General features: G+C 41.4%; 1 protein-coding gene across 1 annotated transcript in view; it reads right to left on the minus strand.

Moving 5' to 3' along the window:
* Positions 1 to 294: 294 nt before the first annotated feature.
* Positions 295 to 26,351, minus strand: part of GABBR2 (gamma-aminobutyric acid type B receptor subunit 2) — a 1,202,616-nt gene continuing 1,176,559 nt past the window's right edge. Inside the window, exons 18-19 of the mRNA XM_077269688.1 lie at positions 22,796 to 22,913; positions 295 to 4,249 (exon numbers count right to left, since the gene is read on the minus strand). Coding sequence (XP_077125803.1) covers positions 4,084 to 4,249; positions 22,796 to 22,913 — 284 coding nt within the window. The 3' untranslated portion in view covers positions 295 to 4,083. The remainder of the gene's footprint in view (positions 4,250 to 22,795; positions 22,914 to 26,351) is intronic.

Raw genomic sequence — 26,351 nt, forward strand, 5'->3', positions numbered from 1 at the left:
TTAAGTGATATTTTTTTAACATTTTTCCATCATGTCAGGTAATTGCATGGACTGCGTAACAAAACGTCAGTGTAAGCCAAAATACAATGGTTCATGTCACAATAAACCGTTATTCTATTTGGTAAGAATATGGGAAAGGAAGGAAATGTTTCAGACTACAGAACATTCAGAGTCCACACGCGGTTACACCGGACTGTTCTAATTATTGCTGTAAGGACGGAGGACTGCCTCGGACACTGTACATTGCACAGCTCACTCGTAGCTTTTAAATGAAAAAAACAACACCATTCTCAATAAGGTTTTCTCTTTTTTTATCAAACAAGTAAAACTACAGATTTGAATACAATTAAATGGCTGTTAATACATATAAATGAGTATCAAGACACTTTTACCATTTACTGTATGTCTATCTAAAACAAACCTCAGCATTGATATTTAAGTTACGTTTTGGTAACCGTGAATTCTATTGTTTTGTGGTGCTATTACTTATTATTGTGAGGGGTAACAAAAACACTGTCGCCGTTTACCTAATGCTTGGTACCGTTCATTTACGCTCAAAATTCATTCATATTCGAAAAGATGACGCTATCAGACTTATCACACAGTAGGTGAAAATAGCACAGAGAGGATGGAAAGTGGGAAAACAGAAGTTGTCACAACCATGGAGAGCTGGACCTTGACCACTTTCAGGTCCAAATTTTTAATATCCAAAAGGAACAGAACATATATTATGGGATGGATATAAAATTATGGTTCTATAGAGATGAAGGATTGTGAAGGACGGTAATTGTTGTACTTCTGCCTTTTTTAAGGTGACTTTAATAGATGTTTTAATGTGCAAGGGATTGTGGCAGTAGTTGAATTATCTAAAACACTCCATTTACAGGCAAGAACATTTAATAGAAATCTTAAAAGGAATTCATCGCTGGGTTTTTGCCACCTAATTTGATGACAGCATAATGTAGTGACAGAGATCTTGTTTTTGATAGAATCACAGTTTTATCAGCAGGAGATTATGCCGAAATGACTGGTAAACCTGTTGCCATGTAGTTCTTCATATACATAAGTTAGGAATAACCCCGCCCCCATTGCTGATTGGCAGATTTCTGTGTGCACTGTGCATAATCTGCCAATCAGTGATGTGGGCGGGGTTATAAAGAGCTCAGCATTCAGAGAACTGCTAGATGTACAGAAGATAAAACTGTGATTTTATCAAAACTTCAGCCAGCAGCCCGGTAATCAGGATCTCTGTGGGATGAGATATTCATGTATGGCACTGCAGCCAAGAAAACGGAATCCTAGGTGCCTGTTGTGTCCATATGCAAGTGTCACCAGGGTTATGGCAGAGCCATAGGTGCACAGCTCATCCTGCATACTATATCCTTCATACCCTGGCATTAGAATTAATTGACTCAACGATAAAGGCCCGAGACGGATCGGAACATCAAAATGTTTTTCACTTGTTCAACCTTTATCTCACATTATTTTCGTGTGTTTTCACCGTTAGATAAAAACACTTGTAATGTCAACTTTTGAGAGTGCGGTGGATTTCTCTACTTTTAATGCAGTTGGTCACTTTTATTGTAAAACTCCTTAATGTGTCATAAATGGTTATTCTACAATGTCCTGTATCTGCGCCTGCAGTCATCGCAATTATCTGATTTTCAGTACGTGCACAGAAATTAACATCGAGAGGAGAAGCCAGGAAAGGGGTCACTAAATTATGTGACTGCCACCATCTTACGTCATCTTATAACGTCCTGTCAATGGGCAGCAGGATGTCACCCAGGGGAAAGCTAGAGTAAGGAACAGGTGCCTTAAAGAGAATCTGTTTTTGCTATGCAATCTGAGTACAGCATGAGGAAGAGGTTAAACACTGAATTTAATGATCTGTCACTTATCAGGCTGTGTGGTGTAGTTTACTTACAATTAAGGTTTTGTCAGCAAGACATTATCATTGCTTAAACAAGTTAGCACAAACTTGCTAGTCCTAGTGTGCTGCCTTCTGTGATAAGCAGCTCATTGTCAACAGACTATGCAAAAAGCGATCTGTTGTGTTGGCGGGGGCAGCTTTCTCAGGTCTGCTACATCTAAGAACTCTGATTGTGTCACAACTCCTGCACCCAGTAAACTAAGCGATACATCATTGGAATCAGAGTCTCTGCCCCTACATTATGCTGCTGCCAGATGGTGTAGCAAAAACCTGGTGACCGATTCCTATTAAGCAGACACCCCTTTAAGGTTACATGAGTGTAATTAAATGGCAAGACAAGCAGCTTTATTAATACAATGCATTACATATCTCTTACTGAACCAGAGATACATCCTGCCCAGAGTTGTATTCACAGTTCTGATGGTCTTCAATAAAAACAAAGAAACAAGCAACCTTGTTTTCAGACACAGCCCTATAACAATTCATCGTTCTACAGTTTAAATGAAATCAGCAGATAAAGCTCCATGCAGACATTGGAACAGCAGAGAATGCTGGGAGAGTTCAGCTCTGAAGACTGCAGAACTATGAAAGCAGATTTAGCCTATAAATCATGCCAGTTTCAGTCCAAGTAATACAATGTATTAACAAAGTTACTAAACTCTTAATCTCACATGGAAGCTATAGCACGAGGTTCAGAGATAGACATTAAAACCGTGCACATACGATGAGACAGACTAATGTGTAAGGAAAGTGCCTGCCATCTTGTGCTATTTCCATCATTCTGATGAGCGAGTCTTATAGTACTTGGATTTAGTTTAGTATGAGACTGGGTTCAAATATTGATGGCTCATAGTGTTCACTCTCATATTCCAAATATAAAATTTTCCCCAATGCATATTCATCGTTTGGTGCATTTACCAATCAAACTCGGTGTATATATATATACGTACAATGTAGTACAAAATTTGTAAAGAACTTTAATCCTCTCTGATCAATTCACGACCTTTGTTTCAGAAAGCGGACTGTTAGTCCCATGAAGTTCTCTGAACCTGATGAAAAATACTTGGGGGTTGGCTGAATTCATTAATGAAGAAAACGTAACACAATTCTGGCGAAACGGCATATGTCGTTAAACAGTGCGGGAATGCCTAAGGAACCTGAATCCACAGTAACATTGGTTTTATTGTACTTTTTTTTTCTGTGGCACTGTATGGAACAAATCAAACACAAATTGTGACAAATCATCCATCTTGTGACATATAAGCTATTTACTAGGTCCCAAGCCTGCAAGTCGCTCAGTTCTGTGCATTACAAAAAAATACAGAAACCTTGATAAAACATAGTCCCAAATGGCGAGCGTAGGAACCTTTCCGTTCCTAAATTCTCAGAAGTGCTGTGCTGCAAATTGTTCTGGCTCAGTACAGTAGAACCGCGGTTTCCTGTTGACTCCATACTGCTTGAAGTATATACCATTGTAAAAACAGCGTAGTCCAGTTACAGAGACAAAACCTTGGTAATACTGCATGTCTCGCTGTCACCTGAGGGATCATTTGTGTTTATTTTTGACAGGGCTTATCATAATGGATGCATTCAGCATCTCCGCAGAATTGTGCAAACCCATGTGTGTTTCTCTGTAAATAATTCCTAGCTGTGCTGTCTCCTCTTTTTTTTATTTATTTTTTTGTTTATTAATATTTTTTTTTCCATTTTTTTAAAATGTTTTTACATGTGTATAAAGTGTACTAACCAAAGTTCATAGCAGCCATAATGGTAGCGTTGTGAGTTGGATTTAAAAAGTTACTTCTTTCCAAATTTCTTTATTTCCTTTGTGCAAGTTTCAGAATTCTGTCTCCTTGTTCTTTTGCTCGTAGAGTTTTGGGAAGAATTATTTTATCTGAGTCTTCTGAGTAAAGAAATAAAAACTCCACAAATAAGGCTCCAGGTATAACTCTGTGCATCTCTCTAACTCTTTCACTAAAAGCCCATGCTGGGTGAAATCGGCCTCCCAGGGTGACATCCTTAGAATTCCTCTGTCTCCGTATATTAAGAGCAAATGTTACGTGTCTAGCAAAGATTCGATATCAGAATGTGCGGTTGAGTCTTTCTTGAGAAATTACAGGAGTAGTCCAGGAAGCCTGTTTCAGCCATTTCTACAGGCCAGAGACCATGACTTGGAAGGAAGGCTGCACATGTCTGTGCCGGGGGCTGGCACTGGGGCTTACACACGGACTGGCACAGCTTGCATCCACGCCACCTATTGATGGCAAGTAGGCATGGTGGAGGATGGGTAATTGTAATGATAGCCGTCGCTGTATACTGCAAAGAAAAGAAGAGACGTTAATATCATTCATTTTCATAACATTAAAAATAATAATTCCAGTCGTAAATTCATTTTAGAAACCCCTCCATACAATTTTCACATATATTGTCTATATTCATATATTTATTTGGCTTTACGTAGTCATAACTTTATATACTCCTCCTAGTTTTGATATTGGAATATACTAAATCTTAAGAGGAATACAATTAATTCACTATGTTTTTATCATTTAAAGGCAACAATAAAAATAATATAAATAATAATAATAATCATAAACTTTTGGAAATGTTCACATTTCGATAGACTTTCATTTTGCCTTTTATGCCACACATAAAGGCAAGTTAATTCTGAGATAGGCTGATGAATGTTGTTCCATTCGCGTTTTGCAGATTATTCTGTTCTTGTGATTACAATATCCAAAGCCATAATCTAGTTCATCCAAGAATATCAAGGCTGGAACACTAACTGTGTCATGGAAGAACTCGCCAGCAAACTGATGCTTCATTATATGGTTATTATAGATTTGATTAATCCCTAACCCATTTTTCCCAAATATAATAATCTTCTCTAGGTTACGTGTGAACATATCTGCATCCATTTAGCTATGAGTTTCCAATCACTGGAAACTGACAGCCATCTTTATTTTCAGTTTCTTTAATTGGGTTAGAATTTTACATTTTTCTCCTGCCATTATTACTGAGCAAGGCAAATTTAGGGGCTCCTTTACTAAGACTGGCATCTCGTGTGGTAGTTTTAACATCAAGGAGCACACTATGTTAAAGAATTTGCGTTATCGTTTGCTCTAAGAAACCAAAATCTACATCTTTACAGCAATCAATGGAAGTAGCAGGACCTGAATCCCCACTAATCTATAAGGAATTAAAAGGCCAAAAACTATAAAAGTTTGTAGAAAAGTTTAGTCAGTATTTAAAGGTTACCATATAATATTCAGGCTTACAACCATGCCATGTAGGCTCAATGGCCTTGAACATTTTATGACATAAGCAATTGTAAATTTGTTTACCTCCCTCCGTTTAATCTCCCATACTTTTCTTTTAAAGGTTAACAATCGACAGAAAAGTTGCAAATTATTGTCGAAATGTAAGTGCCTTCATTGGCAACTGTTTTAATCCACAAAACTGCTACTGATCATTTAATAAACCCACTTGATTCCAACATCCATCTAGACATCTCTCAAGTTCATACTTTTCCCTAAATACCGTATATACTCGAGTATAAGCCGAGATTTTCAGCCCAAAGTTTTGGGCTGAAAGTGCCCCTCTCAGCTTATGCTCGAGTCACGGTCGGCGGCAGGGTCGGCGGGTGAGGGGGAGAGGGCGCTGAGGCATACTTACCTGCTTCCGGGGCTCCTGGCGCTGTCCCTGCAGTCCCACGGTCTCCGGGTGCCGCAGCTCTTCCCCTGTACAGCGGTCACGTGGGACCGCTCATTAGAGAAATGAATATGGACTCCACTCCCGTAAGGGTGGAGCCGCATATTCATTCCTCTAATGACGGTAACGGTGACCGCTGATAGAGGAAGAGGCTGCGGCACCGAAGACCAGCTGTCCGGGGGAAGGAGCGGGACGCCGGGAGCAGGTAAGTATTACATATTCACCTGTCCGCGTTCCACACGCCGGGCGCCGCTCCATCTTCCCGGCGTCTCTCCGCACTGACTGTGCAGGTCAGAGGGCGCGATGACGCATATAGTGTGCGCGCCGCCCTCTGCCTGATCAGTCAGTGCAGAGAGACGCCGGGACGGGACGCTGAGGAGCTGCAAGCAAGAGAGGTGAGTATGTCATTTTTTTTATTGCAGCAGCAGCAGCAATGGCACAGCTTTCTATGGCACAGCTATGGGGCAATAATGAACGGTGCAGAGCACTATATGGCACAGCTATGGGGCAATAATGAACGGTGCAGAGCACTATATGGCACAGCTATGGGGCAATAATGAACGGTGCAGAGCACTATATGGCACAGCTATGGGGCAATAATGAACGGTGCAGAGCACTATATGGCACAGCTATGGGGCAATAATGAACGGTGCAGAGCACTATATGGCACAGCTATGTGGCAATAATGAACGGTGCAGAGCACTATATGGCACAGCTATAGGGCAATAATGAACGGTGCAGAGCGCTATATGGCACAGCTATGGGGCAATAATGAATGGTGCAGAGCACTATATGGCACAGCTATGGGGCAATAATGAACGGTGCAGAGCACTATATGGCACAGCTATGGGGCAATAATGAACGGTGCAGAGCACTATATGGCACAGCTTTCTATGGTACAGCTATGGGGCAATAATGAACTGTGCAGAGCACTATATGGCACAGCTATGGGGCAATAATGAACGGTGCAGAGCACTATATGGCACAGCTTTCTATGGTACAGCTATGGGGCAATAATGAACGGTGCAGAGCACTATATGGCACAGCTATGGGGCCATAATGAACGGTGCAGAGCACTATATGGCACAGCTTTCTATGGTACAGCTATTGGGCAATAATGAACGGTGCAGAGCACTATATGGCACAGCTTTCTATGGCACAGCTATGGGACCATAATGAATGGTATGGAGCATCTATTTTTATTTTTGAAATTCACCGGTAGCTGCTGCATTTTCCACCCTAGGCTTATACTCGAGTCAATAAGTTTTCCCAGTTTTTTGTGGCAAAATTAGGGGGGTCAGCTTATACTCGGGTCGGCTTATACTCGAGTATATACGGTAAGTTCTCTTTCTGTATTTGACACTTACAGTATAACCTGGTCCCTGGTAGATCTGATATTTGTCAGAATTCAATCAGTTTCTTGAACTGTGCACTGGGGATTGTCCAATAAGAACATTTGTTTCTGTCAACACTAGAGTACACATAAAGGGGCTGCTTGTGAAAAGTGTTTTCCCCTTTTTAGTCCCCCTCTAGGCGGTCTACAATTTAGAGGAAGTTTCTCTTTCCCAGTCTTCTGGGATCACATGACCTATATTCTTCTATTGTGATCTGGCTGTAATTACATCATGTCAACTGGTCACAAGACTTTGAGAGGTTTGCAACACAAAACTGACTGGCGCATCCAAACTAGTCTGAATAGGTGCATACCAGGAGCAGCTACCTCCATATACAATATACAAAAGTTTGCACTCTATCGTGCTAACCAGTGTGAATACCTCTCTTAGGCTGATGTCTGAATTCCTAGGTGAATGTGGACACCTCTGTCAGCAATGCCAGCATTTATGGGTCGGTAGGAACCTGCTGTAATTAAAATTACCACATGGTGAAGGGTGGAGTCAGTAAGCTAACATAGAAATAACAAAAAAAACTGACTGGTACATCCAAACTTGTCTGAATTGGTGCATACCAGGGACACATTCACTCAGGAATTCAGACATCAGCCTAAGAGAGGTATTCCCTCTGGTTAGGGACCCATCAGTCTTTGAGACCACCTTGACAATGGTTGATGGGCAGACATTATTGGGCCAAATTTGTTGCAAAACGTCTCATTCTTTTTTCCTAATATTCAAAAGCCAGATTGCTATTCATATTTCATATATTTCACATTGACATGCTTTTTTCATATTTTAAGAGGTTTGAAGACTCCCTGCCCTGTCGATGTGACATCATCAATGATTTCCCATTTTGGGACAGGCTGCAGTGCTATGTGTACAGTGCATGCACAGAACTAGCTGACAGTTGCTCGTTTTGTGCATATGCTGTACATGTCAGTGGATATCACTGTGACAAACTTAGGGAGCAAACAAGGAAACAGGAGGATGAGGAGCGGACCAACAACAAAGAGGTAAGGAGGGAAGAGGGCAGAGCTGTGGATCACAAATTGCATAAGAAGCATGAAACAAATCACACTGAGACCACTGATATGCCTCTTCGCTGCTGCTTGAGGAAGTAAAGAAGCAGTGCAGAGGATGGAAAGGGACTATAGGCAAATGAAAAAACAACATATGATTATTTTCGTGGCAAGAATAACATTTATACATGTATAGGTATTTTCATCAAAATAGAAAGCCCATTTAAGACAACTAGGAGCAGATATGTTCCTGGAATGTGTTTTACAAAAAGGAAATGTTGAAATTTCACCTATGAATTATCCATTCTAAGTCAAATGAAAATCAAATGAACATTTATGAAACTGAAAACTCAAGGTCATGTTCCCTGAGACTTACTCATTAGAATTCTTCTTCTAATGAGGGTAGCAAGCTGATTGACTTCTTGGCCACAGTAAAGGCTAGATGCCAATCAAAGCCTCATAAGGTAAGTAACAAACTTTTAATATCGACAAATATTCAGAAGCAACTAAACCTTTAATCCTGTGATCTTGGCCCACAGCTAATAAAACAAATAACTCCTAAGTTGCTGATCCTATGCTTATTCTGCAGGCCAGGTACCCAATACTGCCTATGTAATTGTATCCACCACACAGAAAGCCCACAAAAATCATATAGTAGTAATCTGCTGAGCATGTATCACATGGAAATACACTGGAGGCTGAAGCTGCACACACCTGCTTCTATAGACACACAGTGTAATCAGAGGACATTTATAACTTTGATAATCATGGTAGGGATTAATATATCAATGCTGTCTAATGTAATGCGGAAATAATGTCTTCTGCTCCATGGAGAACATATAAACAAGGAGGGTGTCTAAGGCTAGGTTCACATCGCATTAGTGCCATCCATTTAACGTATCTGTTAAACGGATGCCCTAACTCTGATGCCCAAATTCACTTTGTTTGTATGATTGCGCTAATGCATGGTAGCATTGCATTGGCATGCTTTGGTAAAAGAGGTCTATGTACAGCGAATGCGTCCGTTCGCTTTGCGTTAGACCTAACGCACCCGAAAACGCGGTAGACCAGGTTCGGGGGTGCGTCACAAAGTAGTGCATCATCACTAATGCATGCCGATTTTGACATGCATTAGGATGCGTTACAATAACGGATGGCAGTAGGTGCGTTAACGGATCAGTTACATTGCGTCAGTGTCGCTTAGTAACGGATCCGTTAAACGAACCGCCCTAACGCGATGTAAACCTAGCCTAAGCTGTTTGATGTCGGGAGACTGACTTCCTCGCTGCAAAGGAGAGTATGCACTAGACTGGTAGTCAGGCTGGAGAAAAGATGACCTAGCTTGCCAAATATGTGTGGAAGCAACTGACCTGGGATGAAACAAATGATACAGCTAGTCCAATCAAGAGAAGCAGGAAATAGTGGCACGTGGTGATCACTTGCAATGACTTCTTTAATCAGGTAAAACAACACATAGGTTCACAGGAGTGGGTGCAATCAGGGACCACGATAAGGGACATGTCCATGATTGCACCCACTCCCCTGTACCTTTGTGTTGTTTTAGCTGATTAAAGAAGAATCATTGCAACTCATCACCAATTGCCAATGTTTCCTGCTTCTCTTGATTGGACTTTATACGATACTGTTTCGTTTCCAGTCAAGCACCGGTGTCTGAAAAGCTTTAATAAACTGCTGGCTCTGCTGCGAGGTGTACAAGGTATTTACCATGTTTTTTGTTGCTGGTCTCCTCTATTTCTAGTCACAAAATGATATAGCTAGACTATTATGGCTGATTAAGCAATCATGTGCAAAAGGAATAGAAATTCCTAAGGAGATCATGATCTGTTGGGGGCTGCGAGAACTTAAGTTTGGGAAGCACTGATATAGACTAATGACTGCTGTATGTTCTAAATAAAAAAGTAAATTCTGCCACACTGAGTGCTGAATGATTCCCCCAAAAGCTGAAATTTGCATCGTATTGGTAAGTGCATTCTATAGTCTAAAAAAATACAGTATTTAGAACTTCCATTTACAGATACATTGTCCCATTCAGGGGTGTAACAATGACGGGTGAGGGGCCTGCTGAAACCTGCACAAACTTCAACTGGATGTGCACCCTCAGACGCACAATCAGCTGAAGTGTATTGCAGCACACAGACTCGACAGATCTGTGTAATACAATACATGCTGCCGGTCAATCATAGGCAAGCAGCTGATGTCGGCGTCCATGTGACTGGCGGTGCATGGCAGTGACATCATGAGCTTCTGTTGCTTGAACGCTGAAGTTACCTGCCAGCTTCAGAAGAGGACACAGTGCAGGGGAGAAGAGGGAATGTGAGTATAATAATTTATTTTTTCTATGCATTAACCCCTTCACCCCGAAGCCTGTTTTCACCTTCCTGACCGGGCCAATTTTTACAATTCTGACCACTGTCAGTTTTTTAAGTCATAACTATAGAACGTTTCAATGGATCTCACTGATTCAGAGAATGTTTAATCATGACATATTGTACTTCATGATAGTGGTAACATTTCTTTTATATGACTTGCATTTATTTGTTACAAAATGGAAATTTGGTGAAAATTTAGCAATTTTCAAACTTTTAATTTTTATGCCCTTAAATCAGAGAGTTATATCGTACAACATAGTTAATAAATAACATTTCCCACATGTCTACTTTATATCAATGCAATTATTGAAAAACAATTTTTTTTTGGTTAGGAAGTTATAAGGGTTAAAAGTTGACCAGTTGATTTCTCATTTTTCCAACAAGATTTGCCAAACCATTTTTTTAGGGACCACATCACATTTGAAGTGACTTTGAGATGCTATGTGACATAAAATACTCAAAAGTAACACCATTCTAAAAACTGCACCCTTCATGTTACTCAAAACCATATCCAAGAAGTTTATTAACCCTTCAGGTGCTTCACGGGAATTTTTGGAATGTGGAAGGAAAAAATAAACATTTACATTTTTACTTTCGCAAGGGCGAAACAGTAGAAAATGAACAATGCAATTTGTGTGCGCAGATACCCAATATGTAGAAGAAAAAAACTGTTTGGGCGCACGGTAGGGCTTGAAAGCAAAGCAGCACCATTTGACTTTTTAAATGTAAAATTTGCTGGAATAATTAGCGGATGCCATGTCATGTTTTGAGAGCCCCTGATGTGCCTAAACTGTGGAAACCCCCCCACAAGTGACACCATTTTGGAAACTAGACCCCTTAGGGAACTTATTTAGATGTGTATTCAACATCTTGAACCCCAGGTGCTTCACAGAAGTTTATCACGTTAAGATGTGAAAATAAAAAAATCACATTTTTCCCAGATAAATCTATTTTAGCTCCAAATTTTGCATTTTCATAAGGGTAACAGGAGAAATTGCTCCATACAATTTGTTGTGCAATTTTTCCTGAGTGTGCAGATACCCAATATGTGGAGGAAAACAACTGTTTAAGTGCACGGGAGGGCTTGGAAAACAAGGAGTGGCATTTGACTTTTTGAATGTAAAATTTGCTGGAATAATTAGCGGATACCATGTCGCGTTTGGAGAGTCCTTGATGTACCTAAACAGTGAAAATTCCACCGTTTTGGAATCTAGACCCCTCTGGGAACTTATCTAGATGTGTATTGAGCACCTTGAACCCACAGATACTTCACATAAGTTTATAACGTTAAGCCGTGAAATAAAATAAAAAATCACATATTTCCCACAAAAATCTTTCCTAGCTACAAATTTTGTATTTTCACATGGGTAACAGGAGAAACTGGACCCAAAAATTTGCTGTGCAATTTATCCTGAGTTCACCGATAGCCTATATGTCATCAAAAACTACTTTTGAGGCACAGTGCAAAGCTCAGAAGGGAAGAAACGCCAAATTAAAGTGCAGATTTTGCTGCACTTGTTTGAGGGTGCTATGTTACATTAACAAAGCTCCTGAGGTGTCAACATAGCAGAACCCCCCATATGTGACCCCATTTTACAAACTAAACCTCTCAATGAATTTATCTAGGGGTGCAGTAACTGTATTGACACCACAGATGTGTCACAGACTTTTATAACATTGAGCAGTGAAGATAAAATAATTTACATTTTTACCATCAAGATTGTGTGTTAGCCCCAAGTTTTACATTTTCATAATGGGAAATGGGTAAAAATGGCACCAAAATTTCTACTGAATGTGGCAATACCCCATATGTGGCTGTGCAGTACTACTTAGCCAGATGGAGTGACTTTGGAGGGACAGAGCGCTATTTGCCTCCTGGAAAGCAGATTTTCCTAGAATAGTTTGCGAATTCCATATAAAGAGCCCCTAAGTGCTAAAAAAGCAGAATTCTCCCTCAAGTAACCCCATTTTGGAAATTATAACCCTTTGGGAATTTATCTAAAGATGTCATAACAATTTTGACTCCATGGGCTGTTTTCTAGAGACAAGCAGCAGTGGATGTTGCTGAGTAAAAATTGCAAACTGCCGTTGTAATGACAAGTACATTATGCCCAGCTCATGCTTCTGGGGATGCGCACCTGTAAATTAGGTGGGCTCTCATCGCTACAGAAATGCCAAACATGTTGGCGCTAAATGTGGTTTAGGCACACTGGGGCTCAGAAGGGAGGGGGGCATTAGGATTTGGGAGCAAAGAATTTGCTGAATTTCTACTGAGGGGGCGAGGAGCTATTTCACTTTTCCAGAGGCTTTGTGCTACCAGTAACATGGAAGCCTCTATATTTCCATTAACAGATGATGGACCTGAGTGAGAGCTTGATTTTTGCAGACTGAGTTCAAACTTTTATTGGGAACATTTTACATAGCATTTATGATCACTTTTATCCTGCACACTACGCTGAGCACCTACATCAGGGTTTCCATCTAAATCTCTGAGTGACGTGACAGAAGAAACCCCTGATGGATCCATTCACTATAATGAGGCAGCATCACGCAGCTAAGCATACAGACGCAGCAGTTATTTCAACGGCTGGCAATTAACATCCATCTCCTCTCCTCACACAGGTACAATCTCTGCTTCCTGTCAACTGCTGCCTATCATCCTGCAACATTCCCCTTTAATGGTACAATCTCTGCTTCCTGTCAACTGCTGCCTATCATCCTGCAGCAATTACTTTAATGTGCCTGCTAAATGTTTTCAAAATTTAATTTTCAATACTTACTGCTGCACATCCAGTCTGGGGTCACAGGAGATATTATCTTGTGCAAGAGGTGTTAGAGCATATGGTTGTAGCCAGGCTCAGTGCCTTTGATCATGTAACCTCCCCCGGGGTGTTGGCCAATTGCTAATTTATCCCCAATCTGGTCCCACAATCCCTCTCACCTGATCCTTTACTCAGTCCTATAAATTTAGTAGCATCTTAAGTGGTGCACGCGTGTGGGGTCAGGCACGTGCATCCCTGCAGCAAAGCATCACGCAGCTAAGCATACAGATGCTGCAGTTATTTCAACGGCAGTTAGTCACGGCAGGAGTCAGGACTCCACTCTATGTATCTGTCTCTTTTGGGTATGTCTGCTGAATAAGCACTTATTACTTGGACCTAGCTTTTCTATTAACCCATCTTACTCCTTCATTATGTTTACATATGCCCTTACAGTGTTTGCTCCACTAATCCTCTTTCTCCTTTGCTATCCACAAACCCCAGCACCCTCTAACCAAATAATCATCTCCACTGCACTCTTACCTCCCCACCTGTCCTCCTCTACTGACCTGCTCCTCAACCACAAATCTGTCCTAATAAAACATAAAACAAGTAACCGACGGACATACATTAGACCTGGTCTTCACCCGTCTCTGCTCTAATAATAATAATCTTTATTTTTATATAGCGCTAACATTTTCCGCAGCGCTTTACAGTTTGCACACTTTATCATCACTGTCCCCAATGAAGCTCACAATCTTAATTCCCTATCAGTATGTCTTTGGAGTTTGGGAGGAAACCGGAGTACCCAGAGGAAACCCACGCAAACACGGGGAGAACATACAAACTCCTTGCAGATGTTATCCAAGGTGGGATTAGAACTCAGGATCCCAGTGCTGCAAGGCTGCAGTGCTATCCACTGAGCCACAGTGCTCTCTATCTAACTTCACCACCTCCCCTCTCCCTCTATCAGACCACCATCTGCTCACTTTCTCATCCCTGTCCTCCTCATCGTTCACCCATGTCCAGCAACATGCGCACCCCCAGAAACCTTGCACACCTAGACTCCCTCATGCTCTCTGACTCTATCCTACCACTGATATCCATATCCTCACTCCACGACACAGACACTGCTACTGCTTTCTACAATGCCACTCTCACATCAGCTATTGATACGGTCGCCCCTCTCATTCATGGCAGAGTGCGACATATCAATAGACAACCCTGGCACAATAACACCACTAAAAAGCTCCGGCAACTGTCCAGGGTTGCAGAGCGGCATTGGAAGAAAACACATTCGCAAGACAACTTCACTGTATTTAAACAGGCAACACTCGCTTTAAAATCTGCTCTCACCTCTGCTAAACAGGCCTACTTCACAACCCTCTTATCCTCCCTATCCTACAACCCCAAAAAGTTATTCAAAACCGTTAACTCCCTCCTCCTCCCCCACTGCCCCCTCCAACCTCCCTCATCTCTGATGAGGACTTTGCCACACACTTTAAAAAAAAATCGACCAAACAAGGCAAGTCTTCATTGTTCAACCACCACAACCCCTTTGTATACCAGACCAATGCCCAAACCCCATAACCTCCCTCTCCAAGATCACTGAAGGGCGCGTCCAAGGGTGAGAATATTCCTATTAGGTATATACTCACCCTCGGACGCGCCCTGCTTCTTTCCGGCAGCCTTCCTTCCTAAGAATGAGCGCGTGAAGGACCTTAGATGACATCGCGGCTTGTCCATGTGACCGCTCGCGACCAATCACAAGCCGCGACGTCACCGCAGGTCATTCACGCGCTCATTCTTAGGAAGGAAGCCTGCCGGTTAGTAGCAGGGCGTGTCCGAGGGTGAGTATATCAATATTTTTTATTTTGATTCTTTATTTAACACTTAAATATGGATTCCGATACCGATTCCCGATATCGCAAACATATCGGAACTCGGTATCGGAATTCCGATACCAGATTCAGAAGATCGCCGACCTCATGGCCGACCCCACACAGGGGTCGGGTCGGGTTTCATGAAACCCGACTTTGCCAAAAGTCGGTGACTTCTGAAAATGGCCGACCCGTTTCGCTCAACCCTACTCATCATCTTTCCTCCATCTCATAGATCTTCCATACCTGACCTATCTATCGCAATTAACGACATCATGCTTTGCCCGGTACCGGAAGTCCGCTGCCTCGGAGTAACCCTTAACTCTGCCCTGTCCTTCAAACCGCACATCCAAGCTCTCTCCACCTCCTGTCACCTCCAGCTCAAAAATATCTCCTGTATCAGTCCTTTCCTCAACCGTCAATCTACTAAAATGCTTGTGCATGCCCTCATCATCTCCCTCCTTGACTACTGCAACATCCTTTTCTGTGGCCTCCCTGCTAACACCCTAGCACCTCTCCAGTCCATCCTTAACTCTGCTGCCCAACTAATTCATCTCTCTCCTCGCTACTCCTCCGCTTCCCCTCTCTGCAAAACTCTTCACTGGCTCCCATTCCCTCAGCGTATCCAGTTCAAATTACTTATACTGACCTACAAAGCCATCCATTACCTGTCTCCTCCATATATCTCTGATCTAATCTCCTGATATCTTCCCTCACATAATCTCCGGTCCTCCCAAGACTTCCTTCTCTCCTCCACACTTATCCGCTCCTCACCCAACCACCTTCAAGACTTCTCCAGAATCTCCCCCATCCTCTGGAATTCTTTGCCCCAACACATCCGACTATCAACCACATTCGAATCCTTCAGACGGAACCTGAAAACCCACCTCTTCAGGAAAGCTTACAGCCTGCACTGACTCAGCTGACTCCTCACCACTACTGAAGCTACCGCCTCACCAACACTGGTGCTCCTACAACCCTCAACCTATTGTCTCCATCCCCACCATCCTGTAGAATGTAAGCCCGCAAGGGCAGGGTCCTCGCCCCTCTATATCAGTCTGTCATTGTTAGTTTGCTTACTGTAAGTGATATCTGTAATTTGTATGTAACACCTTCTCATGTACAGCACCATGGAATCAATGGTGCTATATAAATAATAATAATAATAATAATTTTTATTTATATAGCGCCAACATATTCCACAGCGCTTTACAAATTATAAATATAAATAAATAATAATAATAATAGTTACACTGGACTCTGTCTAGCCTCTGTTCAGTGGTGTCCTGTCCTTTTCAGAAATGCACAAAAATGTGGCCGACGGTACTTTTATGCAATGCTAAAAAGATGGACACCACTGGATCACAGGTCCTATGGCTCCATCGTTCAAACTGTGAATAACAAATGGAAAATCAGGGGCTCTGTAAAAACAAAACCACGGTCAGGTAGACCAACAAAAATGTCACCCACAACTGCCAGTAAAATTATTTGGGATGCAAAAAACCCCCCACAAATAACATCAGTTGAAATACAGGACTCTCTGAAAACTAGCGGTGTGGCTGTTTCAAGATGCACAATAAGGAGGCACTTGAAGAAAAATGGGCTGCATGGTTGAGTTGCCAGAAGAAAGCCATTACTGCGTAAATGCCACAAAGTATCTAGCCTACAATATGCAAAACAGCACAGAGACAAGCCTCAAAACTTCTGGAACAGGTAATTTGGAGTGATGAGACCAAAATTGAACTTGTTGGCCACAACCATAAACATTACATTTCGAGAGAGGTCAACAAGACCTATGATGAAAGGAACATCATTCCTACTGTAAAGCACGGAGGTGGATCACTGATATTTTGGGGATGTATGAAAGAAACTTGGTCAAAGTTGAAGGAATGATGAATGCAGCACATTATCAGCAAATACTGGAGGCAAATTTCCACTCATCAGCCCGGAAGCTACGTATCGGACGTCCTTGGACGTTCTACCATGACAACGATCCAAAACACAAGGCCAAGTTGACCTGTCATTGACTACAGCAGAACAAAGTGAAGGTTCTGGAGAGACCATCTCAGTCTCCTGACCTCAATATCATTGAGCCACTCTGGGGAGATCTCAAGCGCGCAGTTCATGCTAGACAGACCAGGAATTTACAGGAACTGGAGGCTTTTTGCCAAGAAGAGTTGGCAGCTTTACCATCTGAGAAAACAAAGAACCTCGAACGTTAATACTTTGCAGAGTCTCCTTTTGTGCTACAAGTCACTTTGGATAAGTCTCTATGAGCTTTCCACATTTTTTCATTGGGATTTTTGCCCTTTCCACAAGGCAAAACTGCTCCAGCTCCTTCAAGTTAGGTGGTTTCCTCTGGTGAACAGCAATCTTCAAGTCTGACCACAGAGTCTATATTGGATTATGGTTTGGGCTGTGACTAGGCCACTCCAAAACCTTTACATGATTCCTCTTAAACCACTTGAGTGTTGCTTTAGCAGTATGCTTTGGGCCATTGTCTTGATGGAAGGTGCACCTCCATCCCAGTCTCAAATCACTGACAGACTGAAACAGGTGTTGCTCTTCTTTTTGGGTGATGAGCTGTGTTAGTTTGGCGCCAGAGATAGCGTTTACCTTGGGGGCCAAAAGGTTCAATTTTGGTCTCATCTGATCACAGCATCTTCCTTCATACATCTGGGAAGTCACCCACATGTCTTTTGGCAAACTCAAAATGAGACTTACAATTTGAGTGTGTAAGTAAAGGCTTTTTCTGCCCACTGTTCCATAAAGGCCACCTCTATGGAGTGTACGGCATATTGTGGTTGCAGCTCCTTCAGGGTTACCTTTGGTCTCTGTGCTGGGTCTCTGTGCCTGGACTGAGAGTCTTGGTGGGTGGAACTTTCTTAGCAGGTTTGTTGTGGTACCATGTTTTTTCCATTTGATGATCCGAGGATCATCAGAGAATGGGATATTTTTTATAACCCAACCCTGACTTGTACTTCTCAACAACTTTGTCCCTGACTTGTTTGGAGATCTCCTTGGTCTTCATGGTGTTGTTTGGTTAGTGGTGCCTTGTACTTAATAGTGTTGTAGCCTCTGTGGACTTTCTGAAAAGTTATGTATACAGTGAGGGAAATAAGTATGATCCTTTGCTGATTTCATAAGTTTGCCCACTGAAAAAGACATGAACAGTCTATAATTTTAAAGGTAGGTTAATTTTAACTTTGAGAGATAGAATATCAAAAATAAAATCCAGAAAATCACATGGTATAAATTATATCAATTTATTTGCATTTTGCAGTGAGAAATAAGTATTTCATCCCTCTGGCAAACGAGACTTAATACTTGGTGGTAAAACCCTTGTTGGCAAGCACAGCAGTCAGACGGTTTTTGTAGTTGATGATGAGGTTTGAGGTTTCCCCCATTGTATACTGACAGACCATGTGACACTTAGATTGCACACAGGTGGACTTCTGTTCACTAAGCATGTGACTTATGAAGGTAATTGCTTACCCCAGAAATGTTTAGGGGCTTCATTGCAAAAAAGGTGAATACATGAGCACATGCCGATTTTTAGTTATTTGATCCCATAAATTTAATTTCTGCCTATAATTTTCTCATTTCACTTCACCAACTTAGACTATTTAGTCATGAACTGCTGATGCATCACACACAAATTGGATCACAAAAATATTTAATAAAAACACCTATGGGGTGAATAGTTTTGTAAGCCACTATAATAAGCAATTATTCGTTTTCAAGTCCTAGGCTGCACTGAGGACTCCAGTGAAGGGAAGCATCAGGGACTAAAGTGAAGTTAAATGGTGGCAACTTCAGTGAATTGGAATGGTGGAAATGGTGACATCTATTAGCCCAAAACTGTTTATAGAGGACTGCCCCTGATGCGTGTGCACTGACCGCCCCTGACCTGTGCATATTGACAGCTCAGACTTGCGCTCACTGATCAGCTGGCAGGGCGACCCTGCTCATCCGGACGGCAGTGATCATTTGTATAAATAATCTTTATTTAAAAATGTGGGAACGCTAGAGCATTGGAGCAATGACTAGAGAATAGAGGTGCAGGCCCTGAATCAACTGAAGTATGAATCAACTGAAGTAGTTTGTGCTTTGATGTTTTTTTTTCTTCAATTTGCATTGACTATATTCATTTTATATGAATTCTGTCAAAAACATATACCAACCTCACTATAATTCCCGGACACATGGTTGAAGCTTAGTCCATCCAGTCTATGTCTTACCATGAGATATTTGACTTCTGCTTACAGATGTCTTGATCATCACATCTGCTGGTATCGTATCCTTATGGTCATCTTGTAAATGCTTGCTTTTAAAAACTCACCTGTTTCAAGGATGTGATACTTAAAGTACTAGTATTAAACGTTGTAAAATCACAGTGGGCAGCAGAGTGAAAAATGCTGGCAGTTTTCATCAACCTCCACACCTTTAAATCCTTTTTCTGTGAAATCCCTATTGTTTGAGGTGCTGTACTGCTGCTATTTTCTTTCTACATGAATGATCTGTGTAACTATTTCCAGACTCATTATCATTGTTAAGAGAGAGGCCATATTACACAGAAGTTCAGATTAAAGCAAGAATAAGGGTAATTGTAAAGGGCGCGCACCTTCTGATTATTATCCTTTCTCAAGCGAAGACGAGCAATTCTTTAAATATTCTCTTTTCCTCGAATCCTCTAAAATGCAGATCACTTTGATTTGCTCTACGTTATCAGTCTCATTAAGGTTTATCAGAAACCTTCTGCCTATAAATAAAACCTATCCATTAAATTTAGTGTAGGTTCTTAGTTGCCAGTTTCTTAGCACCCATGGCATTTTGGCATGACTCTGCGCGTGAATACCACTCAAGTCTATGGAGTAGGATGTGGTCAGACAGGGAAGGAACTGGCATCCACTGATTGGGGAATTATTAAGTTTCCAAATGTAACACCTGTTCATAAAGGTAAAAAATGTCACAGACCCACCACAGTCACCAATATACGTAAAACAAGAGAATAATATATACTGCTGCTCCAGCGCTACGTCCCCTTGGATAACCAAGGCTTTGGTACATGGTGTTGGAAAATCAGGGACGGAATTGGTGGATATGTTTTTTTTTTTAAGTTCTATTAGTGGGTGTTGGCAGTTTTTGGCTGCCTTCAAAATCTGCTGTAAACCATAAATTACGCTGCTCTCAGATGGCTACAACATGTGCACATTTTAGAAAATGTATCATGGCTATAATGCAAAGACCTCCCACAGTTCTATTGAACAGCACTAGAAGACCCAATGGTGACCTATCATTTATTCTGAACAAAAATATAAACACAACACTTTTGTTGTTGCTCCCATTTTTCATTAGCTTAACTCAAAGATCTAAGACTTTGTCTATGTGCACAAATGGCCCTTTTCTCTCAAAAACTGTTCACATGTATAAATCTGTGCTAGTGAGCACTTCTTTGCCGAGATGGTGTGTGGCACATTGGAGAGGTGTTCTCTTCATGGATGAATCCCGGTTTTCCCTGCACAGGGCAGATAGTAGACTGCAAGTATGGCGTCATGTGGGTGAGCGGTTTGCTGATGTCAACATTGTCAATTGAGAGACCCATGGTGGCGGTGGGGTTATGGTATGTGCAGGCGTAGGATATGGACAATGAACATAGATGCATTTTATTGAAGAAATTTTGAATGCACAGATATACTGTGTTGAGATCCTGAGGGACATTGTTGTGCCATTCATCCACGACCATTACCTCATGTTGCAAGGATCTATACAGAACTCCTGAAAGCTGAAAACATCCCAGCTCCTGCATGGTCAGCATAATCATGGGACACGTCACCCATTGAGTATGTTTGGGATGCTCTGGATTGGCCTATATGACAGCATGTTCAAGTTCCTGCCAAAATCCAGCAACTTCACACAGCCATTGAAAAGGAGTGGGCCAACATTCCACAGGCCACATTCAACAACCTGATCAACTCTATGGGAAGGAGATGTGTTGGTGGCACTGCTTCAGGCAAATTGTAGTCACACCAGATACTGACTGGTTTCTGAACCTCCCCGTTCACCCCAATACTATAAAACTGCACATTTTAGAGTGGCCTTTTATTGTGTCCACCCTGTGTCACACCTGTGCAAAAATCATGATGTCTTTTCAGCACCTTGATATGCCACCCCTGTGAGGTGGATGGAATAGGAGAAGTGCTTACTAACACAGATTTAGACAAATTTATGAACAATATTTGAGAGAAAAAGGCCTTTTGTGTACATAGAAAAAGTCTTAGATTTTAGCGTACAGCTCGCAAAAAATGGCAGCAAAAAACAAAAGTGTTGTGTTTATATTTTTGTTCAGTATAGCTCAGCTGTACTATGGGAAGTCCAGATATAATATAGACAATAAATCAAGACGATTTTCAAAAGGGGGGCAACAAAAAGCAGTCTAATTCTATGACTTTGGCACGAGCCCTAACTCCATACACTTCTTTTTGCTATATTTATATACAGTACTCAATGAGAATCACTATACAGCTTAGAGAATAGCCATAATTTCTCCTGCTCCTGACCCAACAATCACATAACTGCCAAGTAGCAGAAGTAGATCTCCAGATCAGCTCCGCAGTGCATGTTAGGTTATTGCATTCCCTGTCTGCCTCAGCAACAAAGGAAAGTAGCAATAAAATAAACAATACTATATTAAAATGCCACCCAAAAGTCTTCCATGACCTTATGGAGGTACAATTTTTAAAAGAAATAAATGAATAAATACATAAATGAGCAAATAAATAAAGACAAAATAAAAGTAAAGAAAATTAAAGCCAAGTTTATAGTTTTTCTATAGATGATCCAAAACGATGTAGCACTATATAGAAAGAAATTGTGATGGAAAGTTGACACAATTAATCAAAGTGAAGATTTAAAAACTGAACAAGTAAAAAAAATCTACCGTATTTTCTGGTGTATAAGACGACTGGGAACCCCCAACTTTTCCATATAAAATATGGAGTTTGGGATATACTCGCCGTATAAGACGGGGGTCATCTTATATGCCCAGTCATCTTATACGGCGTGTGCGATGCAGATGGTTCCCAGGGTCTGGAGGAGAGGAGACTCTCCTTCAGGCCCTGGGATCCATATTCATGTAAAAAAAAGAATAAAAAATATGGGATTTACTTACCCTCCGACGGCCCGCGGCTCTCAGCGGTGCAAGCGGCAGCCTCCGTTCCTAAGGATGCATTGAGCAAAGGACCTTCGATGACGTCGCAGTACTGGTCTTGTGACCGTGATGTCATCGAAGGTCCTTTGCTCAATGCATCCTTAGGAACGGAGGCCGCCGCTTGCACCGCTGAGAGCCGCGGGCCGTCGGAGGGTAAGTATATCCCATATTTTATATTTTTATTCTTTTTTTTACATGAATATGGATCCCAGGGCCTGAAGGAGAGTCTCCTCTCCTCCAGACCCTGGGAACCATACAGGACCGCTCCCTGCAAACGCCTTACCCGGCGTATAAGACGACCCCTGACTTTTGAGATGATTTTCAGGGGTTAAAAAGTCGTCTTATATGCCGGAAAATACGGTACTTTTTATATCCCCATGTAAAAAAACAAAAAACAACAAAATGTTTCCAGCCGTGAACATGGGAAATGGTCCATTAAAGAACTGATTAAAAAATAAAACAGAGGCCAACCAAAAAAATCAAAAGACCCATTTTTACTTACTGTTCTGGTGAGTTTATGTCTTCTATAGTATCCTTGCTGGTTCTGCATGATTCTAAAGTGTTCCACTGCGGTGCCATGTTTTGATCATGGTGATTTTTTAAAACTGCTTTCTCGTTATCTAGAAAAACAAGAAATAAGAATTATATTACAAGCGTTTGCTTCTTATTTAGATAAGACAACGCAATACAAACTTAAACATGTTTCTTACATGCTATAGTTTTACCAAAGTCAGGTTTTTTTTACAGCCATTTCTACTTTTAGGTAGACGTGCATGATTTTATGAAAACTACAGCAATCAGACCAATTATGATACATTTCTGGAGTCACGATCTTTTCCCCTACTATGCTGCTCTCCGATTAGGTAGCAAAGTCCTGATGACATATCCCCTTCAAATAATTTGTAGTAAGGGGACCCTGAGAAGATAAAGAAAGGGAACCAATCTACAGTCTGAAAAATGAAATTTCTTTGTACAAAATGTTTTTATCTTTCCTCCAGTTTAATAACATAACCTCATTAAAATTATGTTATCTCCTTTCTATTTCACAAGTTTAAACACAGCATAATCACACTTATTTTTCAACTCTGAATACCTTACATACAATCTTACTGAGAGTAATGAGATTTATGCAGCAAGAACTCAAGCTTCAGTGTGAGACAGTTTTCATACTTACAAAACATTTTCATTACAAGTCTATTAAAGGGAATCTGACAAAAAGTTTTAGCTATTTCATCTGAGTGCAGCATGATGTAGGGAAAGAGACCCTGATTCTAGTAATTTGTCACTTAGTTTACCGTGTGCAGCAATTGTGATAGTCAAAGTTTTCTCTGATGCTGATCTAGCAAAGCTTTTAATGCTGTATAATGCTTTTTATTTATTTATCTTTAAAGTGGTGATTTTAATTGTTCTATTTTGCTATTTTTACTTCATTTACTTTTGATCATCTGATCACTGATACTATATGCTGAAATACCCACAATTGTGTTGGATGGGGCACATGGGAGCTGTGCATACCGCTCCATTTTAATGCTGATGTCAGAAATGAAGTTAGCTCCTGCCTCTGCTGTTAGAGACAGATGCCGGGTGTGTAGCACTGCCGACATCTACAGCGTGTGGAGCACGTTCAGCCCCTCTACACACTCCAACTTGGTCTGCAGTGTTACTGAGGTTGAGATCTCATGAGGAGGAGGCATTTTGCTTCACCCTGAGAGACAACTCAGACTGCCACCTGAAACAAGAATTCTACATATAATTAATATATTAGTACTGTAAACTGTTCAGTGACACAGTATAGTGATATCATGGCACACCTTAGCGCCCAAACTATTAGAAGTTGTAAAATTACATACAAAGTCAACAGAAGTTCTCTCTAATGTAAATCCAGCTAATACAGGTGTTTTCAGCAGTGACATCATTGTTAACTTTCTTATGTCCACTACTTAAAAGAGTTTTCCGGTACTATGATATTAATGACCTCTCCTTGGGATAGGTCACCAATATCACATACAATTGTGCTCCAAAGTTTACACACTCCGGGAGAATTTTTGCTTTCTTGGCCTTTTTTCAGAGAATATGAATGATAACACTAAAACTTTTTCTCCACTCATGGTTAGTGGTTGGGGGAAGCCATTTTTGTCAAACTACTGTGTTTTCTCATTTTAAATCATAATGACAACCCAAAACATCTAAATGACCCTGTTCAAAAGTTTACATTCCCGGTGATTTTGGCCTGATAACATGCACAGAAGTTGACACAAAAGGGTTTGAATGGCTACTAAAGGTAACATCCTCACCAGTGACCTGTATGCTTGTAATCAGTGTGTATGTATAAAAGCTGAGTGAGTTTCTGGGATCCAGACAGACTCATGCATCTTTCATCCAGCCACTGACGTTTCTGGATTGCGAGTTATGGGGAAAGCAAAAGAATTGTCAATGGATCTACAGGAAAAGGTAGTTGAACTATATAAAACAGGAAAGGGATACAAAAAGATATCCAAGGAATTGATAATGCCAGTGTTAGGGGTTGAGTTTCCACCTCTGCACAGGGGGAATCTCGAACCATGTCCGCTGCGAGCTCCCATTCTTCTCCTGCCGCAGTGAAGCCTGCTCAGCGGAGACGTCAGTCCCAGCATCTGGCTCAGCCTGATACGGTGCGGATGATTAGTGCTACCTTTCCATGCTCAGCCATTGTAGGTAGTACTGGTCAGCGGCAAGCCTGCTTTTCCCCTTCTGAGCATGCCCAGGGTAAGACCTCTCATTGGAGGTCGGGGGTCACATGCTCAGGTACTGCAGCAGCTCCCATTGGTCCTCTAGAAAGGTCCTGAAGTTGCTCAGGTACTGTAGCAGCTCCCATTGGTCCTCTAGGAAGGTCCTGAAGTTGCTGCAGCTATAAAAGGTTTGCATGGCCGCATGGCCATGCGCTAGTATTAACCTAAGTTATGAGCTCAGCGCCAGTGTGGTCATGCTTGCATGTGGACAGGGTTCGGCTGAAATAAGCCCCTAGAATACCGGCACCTCCGGTGAGGAGTTTGTTTATGTGGATTCAGGGTTTGGCTGAAATAAGACCCTAGAATACCGGCACCTCCGGTGAGTTTTGTGTGTGCTATGCTGACTGCATGACCACTGTCGGCTCTATTAGGTAGCTGTTCTTCTGTGAGGTTAACAGGGCACAGCGTTCTCTTTCTCAAGCGAATCTGTGAAGTAACAGAGTTCGCTTATACCACCATATAGTACTGTCTTTTACTAGCAGCAGGTTCTCTCCTGCATGGTGGACCCCGGGTTGCGAACGCACCTACTACTCAATATATATATATATATATATATATATATATATATATATATATATATATATATATATACTCGGTGCGTTCCACCAACCCTAACAGCCAGTCAGCAGTGTTCAAACTGTGATTAACAAATGCAAAATCAGGGGCTCTGTAATAACAAAACCATGGTCAGGTAGACCAACAAAAATGTCATCCAGAACTGCCAGGAAAATTTTTCGGGATGCAAAGAAAAACCCACAAATAACATCAGCTGAAATACAGGACTCTCTGAAAACTAGTGGTGTGGCTGTTTCAAGATGCACAATAAGGAGGCACTTAAAGAAAAATGGGCTGCATAGTCGAGTCCCCAGAATAAAACCATTACTGCGTAAATGCCACAAAGTAACAAAGTATTTAGCCTACAATACGCAAAACAGCACAGAGACAAGCCTCAAAACTTCTGGCTCAAGGTAATTTGGAGTGATGAGACCAAAATTGAACTTTTTGGCCACAACCATAAATGTTACGTTACATGGAGAGAGGTCAACAAGGCCCATGATGAAAGGAACACCATTCCTACTGTAAAGCACGGATCGCTGATGTTTTGGGGATGTGTGAGCTACAAAACCACAGGAAACTTGGTCAAAGTTGAAGGAAAGATGAATGCAGCACATTATCAGCAAATACTGGAGGCAAATTTGTATTCATCAACCCGGAGGCTGCACATGGGATGTACTTGGACGTTCCAACATAACAACGATCCAAAACACAAGGCCATGTTGACCTGTCATT

The sequence above is a fragment of the Ranitomeya variabilis genome, chromosome 6 (assembly GCF_051348905.1).
Source record: "Ranitomeya variabilis isolate aRanVar5 chromosome 6, aRanVar5.hap1, whole genome shotgun sequence".
Lineage (NCBI taxonomy): Eukaryota > Metazoa > Chordata > Amphibia > Anura > Dendrobatidae > Ranitomeya > Ranitomeya variabilis.